This window comes from Lynx rufus, unplaced genomic scaffold, assembly GCF_022079265.1.
Source record: "Lynx rufus isolate CCGP_SWC_20201006 ecotype Redwood Valley unplaced genomic scaffold, mLynRuf1.p SCAF_13, whole genome shotgun sequence".
NCBI lineage: Eukaryota > Metazoa > Chordata > Mammalia > Carnivora > Felidae > Lynx > Lynx rufus.
The window spans coordinates 42,597,953-42,606,518 of record NW_025814827.1 but is presented as its reverse complement, the minus strand read 5'-3'; the positions used below and the strand labels follow the sequence as shown (position 1 = coordinate 42,606,518).

Genomic DNA, 8,566 nt, shown 5'->3' with positions numbered 1-8,566 from the left:
AGCATACAAACTTTCCAGAAGCCACTATGTTTATAAATCTGACTGGAGGCAAATAAGACAGAACTGTGGACTAACCACTTGAAATCACTTTTTGTTGATCATAATAAATGATATTTTTGTAAACAATTGGTACAACCAAATTTGAATAATAATGAGTTTTTCTAACAACAATCATAATAATATTGAGCAAATAGCATTTGGCAATGAAAGGGCACTTTTGAGTTCCATGGTGAGGAAAACAATTAAAAAGACTAAAGAGAAAAAAACTGTTTTGAGTTGTAGTTTTCTGTGAATCTAATCTTTCAATTGGCGTCTTTAATTTAACCATCTTCCCTCAAGGAATATATAAATAATAGTTTTCATTCTGTTGATTAGAAGGAGATTAAATTACAGAGACCACAGATACTGTCAGCCTACCAAGAGGAAATGAATCACCCCACCAGTCATTCATCTTGGGGCTTTGTGAGATGTGTCCTTAGAAATGGAATGAAATAGGATAGGATAGAAATGCATTATTTGTGATACAGGTGGTATTTTTTAAAGAAATTTCTGTTTCAGTTGTATATGTATGTATGTAATGGGCACAATGTAAAATAAATTTATTTCTTTGGGTTGTGTTCAGAAAAGTTTGAAAAACCATTGTCTTAGCAGTTTCAGAACTCCTAAAAGCAGCCATTGGCATAGGTCGCCAAAAGGAAATCCTGGCCCTAAAAAGAGTACAAGAACTCACAAGAAAAGAGCCCAAGAAAATTAAGGTCAAATATGGAGTAATGAGCCTTCAGACCTGTGGAGTGCATAGAAAACAGCATGAATAGTAATAATAGATGACTGTTTGTAAAAAGGGTGGCAAATCTTTACCCTGTTACAACGATCTTAATGCATGGTGAGTTGGAGAAGATGTGACACTTGAGAAAAGGAACAGAAATCAAGTGGCACCAAAGCAGAGAACAACACCAGTGTGAAAGGAATTCAGAAAAGTATGAAGACTGATTTGAGCAGCTACCTATGAGAGGTGCCACCCTAGAGAGAAAGGGTCAGCAGTTAGACGAGATTATGCTAGCAAAAGTCACATGTGATTAGTTGTGTCTAGATTGTTTAGTTTGTGTGTAATTCAACTTGTCCTCAAACTAGAACCTTAGTAAATATGTGTCCCAGTACTCCTGTTTGACTCACTTTCCCTAATTAATGTAGTATAATCTTTGTTTTACAATCTGAGCTTACAATTGTTTTACTAATAACTTGCCCATTTTCAGGCACCAGTCATGCTCTCCTTAAAAAACGTTTCTTGTCCACTATACCTCACCATAATATTCTTTTCTTAAAGCAATTAAAAACATTTTTTTAAACATTTATTCATTTGTGAGAAACAGTATGAGCAGGGTAGGGGCAGAGAAAGAAGGAAGCAGAATTGAATTCAATTCAACAGAATTGAAGCAGGCTCCAGGCTCTGAGCTGTCAGCACAGAGCCTGACATGGGACTCTAACCCATAAACTATAAGATCATGACCTGAGCCGAAGTCAGATGCTTAACCGACTGAGCCACCCAGGGGCCCAATATTCTTTTCTAAATTCATAGCGTTTTTGAGGTTTGTTGAATATTTACTTGTAATCAGATTGCCTTTTATGTATCTGTTGCAATATCATTTGTGTTACTTTTTTTAAAAATTTTTAATCTTTATTTATTTTTGAGAGTGAGAGTGAAAGAATGCAAATGGGGGGAGGAACAGGGAAAGACAGGGAGACACAGAATCCAAGGCAGGCTCCAGGCTCTGAGCTGTCTGCCGAGAGCCCGACACAGGGCTTGAACTCACAAACCGAAAGATCATGACCTGAGCCGAAGTCAGAGGCTTAACTGACTGAGCCACCCAGGTACCCCTCATTTGTGTTACTTTTTACTTTCCTATCAGTTACATTGTAAGTTTCCTGGAAGCAGGGAATATAAGTTATACTATCTTTTCACTGTTCCAGAATGACTTCTTTAATAGTAGGAACTCAAATAATTGTTTATTTCATTTACAGGTTCATTCAACAAACATTTATTGAGTTGCAACAGTGTGTTAGCCATTTCTCCAGGAATTGAGGGTAGAGTATGATATCTAGCTCTCATGAGGTTCATATTCTAGTATGAGGAGACAGAAATAAAGATAGAGAAATAAATATATACAATACAATATGTATATTTTTAATTAATTAATTTCAGTTTGTTCTCTATAGTTAAGAGTCTTTTGTGGTTTGCATCCCTCTCCCTCTTTTACCCTTCCCTTATGTTCATCTGTTTTGTTTCTTAAATTCCACATGAGTGAAATCATATGGTATTTGTCTTTCTCTGACTGATTTATTTTGCTTAGCATAATATACTCTAGTTCCATCCATGTCATTGCAAATGGCAAGATTTCACTGTTTTTGATGGCTGATTAATATTTCTATATCTATATCTATATCTAATCTATATCTATATCTATATCATCTATACCTATATCTATCTCACATCCTCTTTATCCATTCATCAGTCCATAGACATTTGGGCTCTTTCCATAATTTGACTATTGTTGATAATGCTGCTATAAACATTGCAGTGCATGTGACCCTCTGAATCTGTAGTTTTGTATCCTTTGGGTAAACACCTAGTAGTGCGATTGCTGGATCATAGGGTAATTATATTTTTAACTTTTTGAGGGAGCTCCATACTGTTTTCCAGAGTGGCTGTAAGAACTGGTCACATTTCAACTGGTCCGTAGTCCCATGTGGGTAATGGTTATTGTGTTGGATAGTGCAGGTATAGAGAAGTCTGAGGACTGAATAGAGAGCTTAAAGATGTTGAGGTTAATCAAATAACTGAATTTTCTTTATTTTTCAGAATATAGTTTCTTTGCCTAGAGGGAACAAGCATACTCCTGTGTCACAGGTTTTCTTAATTTTAATCTGGATCTGGTGGCAGAAGAACCTCCTGAGTTCACTGTGTCACGGATGTAGTGGGCTCACACATCCATGAACTGCCTCCTGAGAATGGGTCTTTCCTGAAGAATTGCATCTTCAGCCTCATTGTCCTAATGTGTCCCAGACCAATAGTTAGAAGCCCTTTCAGAAGCTGGATGAAATTTCCCCTCAGACATTGCTTTTTAGATGAGTATAGGGGGTGGGTGTAAGAGCCAGTCAGTTGTAGAGCAATTTTTTTTAAATGTTTATTTATTTTTGAGACAGAGAGAGAGCATGAACGGGGGAGGGTCAGAGAGAGAGGGAGACACAGAATCTGAAACAGGCTCCAGGCTCCGAGCTGTCAGCACAGAGCCCGATGCGGGGCTCGAACTCACGGAGTGCGAGATCATGACCTGAGCCGAAGTCGGTCGCCCAACCGACTGAGCCACCCAGGAGCCCCTGTAGAGCAATTTTTAAGTATAATCCAAGTTACATAGTCATTCAAAACCAAGAAATTATATTTCAATATATAAATGCACAGAAAAAGGTCTAGAAGCATACCCAACAAACTGAACACATTGCTACAGAGACAGGTGTGTGTGTGTGTGTGTGTGTGTGTGTGTGTGTGTGTAAGTATGGAGATCTGAGGATTTTCATTATTTTGTACTCTTTGGCTTTTATAATGAAAATTTATTCATTTTAAAATGTATTGCATAATTGAAAAGTAAATAGAGAAAGTAGAATATTATTCATCTCTGTGTAGTTAAGCCCGGGTTATTGAAAGATATATGAATATAACATTTAGACCAAAACAAAAAATATTTAATTTTAAATATTTTATTTTAAAATATTAATCTCCTTTTTAGACTCTGTGAAAACCCAGATATAAAGATCTCAGTTATTTGGTTAATTGTGGTCCATTTATCCCCCAGGCAAAAAGTTTTTGGCTTAAGGTGAAGGAGTCAAGTGAAGAATCTTCCTTATTCACTCTTTACCAATTCTAAGAAAGGTGAGTAGGCAGCACTAAATCTCACGGAAGCTAATGGAGTCTTTCCTACATGGTGGATGATGTTTTTTTCCCCTTTACTTGAACTTGTTTCTCAGGACTGCAGATAATCCAGCCATAACTTAAAAGTATCAGACTGTATTCTAACAGCACTCATCATGAGATAGACAAGCCCTCAACTACCCATAGGGAAATTTATTTCCCCTTTCTCATCCTGCTTCTACTTCACTGCTATTATATAGATGGATCATTTAGTTACGTCCTACCCTGTGTAACTTCTAGAGGGATATGGCTCAGGGATATCTTGGGGAGTCCAAATAAATGGATTATTATAGTTAGTATTTTTGTTTGTTTGTTTTGGCTCCCTAGTATCTCAATCCTTTTTTATGGGTGGGAGAATCACAATATTAGCAGGCATGGAGCTTATCTCTGCATAAGTGGATTTTTTTTTTTATTGCCAGATATTAGTTCTCTTAGCCTCTCTTGGAGCTACAGTACAGGGATGTACTTTTGGTTCCACCAAGCAGATACAGCTAAACCAGATTTTGATTCAGGAGCTAGTGATGCAAGAAGCAGAAGTAGGGTAGGGGGAAGCAATGTTGAAATATTAGCATTAAAATCAGCAATGAAGCAGGTAGCCCAGTGATTGCAAGAAGGACAGAATGGCAATGGTTGAAACAGTGGCATCTGGTAGCACATGGCCACAGGTGTGGCTCTAGTGATGGTGATTGTTCATCAGACCAGTTCTGCAGGGTAGTTTGTACACTGGTCTTTGAATCTGAGCCTCAACTCTGGTTCTTCAGCTTTCATTTGATTCTGTGAAATTCCTGATACCCCATCAATAAATCTTTCCCATTGTCATGCTTAATCAGCCAGAGTTAGTTTCTGTTGTATGCAAGTAAGAACCCTGTTATAATTACATAAGTGTAGCGTTACCTCAGGTAGGTGCAGTCCCGGTAATCAGACAAAGAGACACTAACCTTTCAGTACTGTAGGTTGTCTTGAATTTTCCCTTGGTGGTCTAGGAAGCTTCATCACTCAGCATATTTTGTTACAGAAATATCCCCAAAGCCAAAATAACTTGAAAGAAGACTTTAAAATATCTATTTTTGCATGAAAAACTAAATTGAGGTCTGGTCTGGGTTGGATGTTGTCAGTCAAACCATTTTTTTTTTTCAACATTAGGAGACAACTTCACAAACTGACCCCAGAAAAAGGGAATTTTGTGCCATAGTTTAAAATATGAACATTTCCAAGGATGGGAAGATGATCAGGCCAGGTCAAAAGTTTAATATTAAGTGCCAATTTCCTGACAGTATCTTATATTTTGGCTGACAGAATTTATTCCCTGGTTTCTCATGCCTATTTTCTGTAACAGTACATGTTCTTCAACTAAAAGCTTAGAAGGTGCTGAAACCCAGGTTTGGGTAAGGAATACTTAATGATTTGGCATACGTGAATGTATCCTTTTGTGCATTCTCTTCAAAACTGGACTAAGAAGTTTCCATAAGAAGCAACCATATCATTTCCTGTTTCCATTTGCTATGTAAACTGGACACGTTACCAACACAGATGAAAGAAAACACAGATGAAAAACAGATTTCATTGACAGATATTGGGTTACTGATCTTATAAATAAAGCAATTGAATTTTTGTTAGTGCAATGAGTAGATGCTACATTTCATTATAGAAAAACCTGTAATTGGAAAGGAGAAAAATAGTGATACATTTGAAACACAAAAAAATAGTACTAGGATAAACGCCAAGATACAAGTAGAAAGCATAAGCATTAGCTTTGTACTTCTCAACTTGATTAGATTTGTTTTAGGCCTTCAAAAAATGACAAAACAGAGAATGATACATTGATGCATGAAAATTGTACAGAATTTTCTACAATAGACCTTTAAACCGTGGATATTTGCTTTTGAGACAGGATGAGAATTCTTTGTGTATAACGAGTCACATTGTCATGAGAGTAAGGAATTGAACACTCAGACATGCCCAGAAGATAGTTTTTCTCCCAGTGAGAGAAATTCTATGTTTCTGAGAGAATTATACGAAAATTTATATCATTTCTCTTTATTTTTAGTAATTTCTTTTGATGGTGCTCCCAGGACTTTCTTGAGTGCATCTTTCATATCTTTGTTCCGAAGACTGTAAATCAAAGGATTAAAGAATGGGGTTGCCATGCAGTAAAACAGGGTCACAAATTTCTGTGTTCCAGGATGGCTCCTGGAACCTGGACTCACATACATCACCATGACTGATCCATAGAACAGGGAAACCACCAAGAAATGTGAGGCACATGTAGAAAAGGCTTTGTTCCTACCTGAGCCAGCTGGGACCCGAAGTACAGCACGCAAAACTAAGCTATAGGACCCTAGAATGTAGAGGAAGGTGATAAATATTATAAGAGAACTTACAGTAGCACAAGTTAGAGTAGTTTTGGGAACTGGAGCACAGGACAGGGCTAGCAATGGTCCCAGGTCACAGAAAAAATGGTCAATGATGTTAGGGCCACAGAAGGGCACCTGGGACATGAGAACTGCAGGCATGAGTATGGATAGAAAACCACCTACCCAGCAGAAAACCACTAATCGGGCACATACATGGTAAGTCATGATGGTGGGGTAACGTAGAGGTCGACAGATAGCAAGGAACCGATCAAAGGACATTGCAGACAGAAAGTAGCCTTCAGCAGCACACATAGAAAAGAAAAAGTAGAACTGAAGCAGGCAGCCAGCATAGGAGATACTCTTAGTCTGGGAGATGATGTTGGCCAACATTTTGGGCACATCAGAACTGACATAGCAGATCTCCAGGAAGGAGAAGTTGGCCAGGAGGATGTACATGGGTGTGTGGAGTTTCCGGCTTGACCACACGGCACAGATGATGGATGTGTTCCCCATGAGAGTCAGAAGGTAGATGAGGGAGAAGATGACAAAGAGGAGGATCTGGATCTCCCTGCGGCATGGGAAGCCCAGGAGGATGAACTCACTCACAGACCCAGAGATATTGTTGGCTTCTGACATACTCATTCTAATCTGTGAAGGGAATGAGCAATAAGCATCATTATATGAGTCATTTGCCCTCTCTTTAAAAGTTATTTTTATTTCTTCTGACTCTTATATTCTCCTTTAATGCACTTTCATGAACAGGCTCTGTATGGTTCTTAAGTCAGTAACTCATTTCCCAGGGTCTGGCTTCGCCCAGTGAGATCAGGGTTCTGGGAGAAACTTGTATGCTCCCACAGCCCCTACTCTATCAATCTCCATTTTCAGAGTATAAATTTCATTGGCCCATAGAATCCAAATTGTTTTCTCTGTTTGCACTTAAATCAATTCTTTTTTGATGTATCGTTCTATAATATATTCATATTTTTGTTGAAAAGAACATTTATTCTTGTTGAAAAGAAAATTTTGTATAGCATTTTGGAAAATTTTAAGAAAAATCAAAGTTTAAATATAACCTGAAATTGAACCAGGTCAGTACAAAAAGAGCATCTTACTTACTTTGTTGTCAGTAACATGGTATTGTCAGGAGATCTGTCCGGAATAGCTCTGTTGACTAAAGCAGGGTGCTGAAGACAGTGCCACAAATTCCATTTTAGCGAGTACTTGTTAGCTTCTTTTTAAAAAAGTTTTAATTTTAATCCCAGTTAGTTAACATACCTATTAGCTTCTTATATCTGTATTTAACTTCTACTTGCTGAGCAACAGCTAATTTGATGCCAAAAGTACCCTAGTTGGCTTCACTCCTTTATTAGGAGATTCTGGTTCTCAAATAGAAAAATAGATAGAGGCAAATAGAGGAACACCTGTCTCTTAGCTCAGATGCTTCATCATCTTTTTGCTGCATGGTGATGAATTATCCTATATAAAAAAACAATAAAAAAGAAACAAAAGCATATATTTAACTCTAAAACTGTGAGAGAAATATACCAGTGTAGCATGTTAGTGGCAGAAGGGACCTCAGAGATTATCAAGCTTAATTCTTCTTATCACAGAAACTGAAACCAGAGAGGTTAGACTAATCCAAGGTCATGTTCGCTTTTGGTGGAGGAAACAGGTCTAAAACTTAGGCGTTTGGACATTCGGTTCAGACGTTTTCCCATAAACCTTGTTATCATGGACCCTATTTTTCTCAGATGGCTGTAAAAATATATTGTGCATGTATTATAACTTTCCCTCCTTTGAACCAGATTCTTATTTATAATAAATAAGGACTTTAATAAAGCTACTCACCAAAGCTGGAAATCACTATCTTATATCCTTCATTCATCTTTGACCTGCCCTGTGTCCTAATTCTGGGAACCTTTAATGACACGAACACACTTTTGGACACTTTCTTTAAAACACATTGACTCCTAAAATAGTAAGTATAATGCCAACCACTGTCATGTATTAAATATTTATTGTGGCAGTCACTTAATTTTCATTATTTCATTAAATTCTACTCTTCTTTCAAAAATCTCTAGTTCTAGAGCCTTAAAACAAACAAACAAACAAACAAACAAACGAGACAGACAAGCACTTCCACATTTCTTTTTTTTTTTTTTAATTTTTTTTTTCAACGTTTATTTATTTTTGGGACAGAGAGAGAGCATGAACGGGGGAGGGGCAGAGAGAGAGGGAGACACAGAAT

At 37.4% G+C, this 8,566-nt stretch overlaps 1 protein-coding gene across 1 annotated transcript; it reads right to left on the bottom strand.

Annotated features, from left to right (window-relative positions):
- Positions 1-5,991: 5,991 nt before the first annotated feature.
- LOC124508165 (olfactory receptor 11G2-like) lies at positions 5,992-6,960 on the bottom strand. The gene has a single exon (XM_047074581.1). It carries the CDS (start codon positions 6,958-6,960, stop codon positions 5,992-5,994), a length of 969 nt encoding a protein of 322 aa, XP_046930537.1.
- Between the last annotated feature and the right edge of the window lie 1,606 nt (positions 6,961-8,566).

Excerpts from the sequence above, each read along its gene's own strand:
- LOC124508165 (XM_047074581.1), bottom strand. The coding sequence starts at position 6,960 with ATGAGTATGTCAGAAGCCAACAATATCTCTGGGTCTGTGAGTGAGTTC.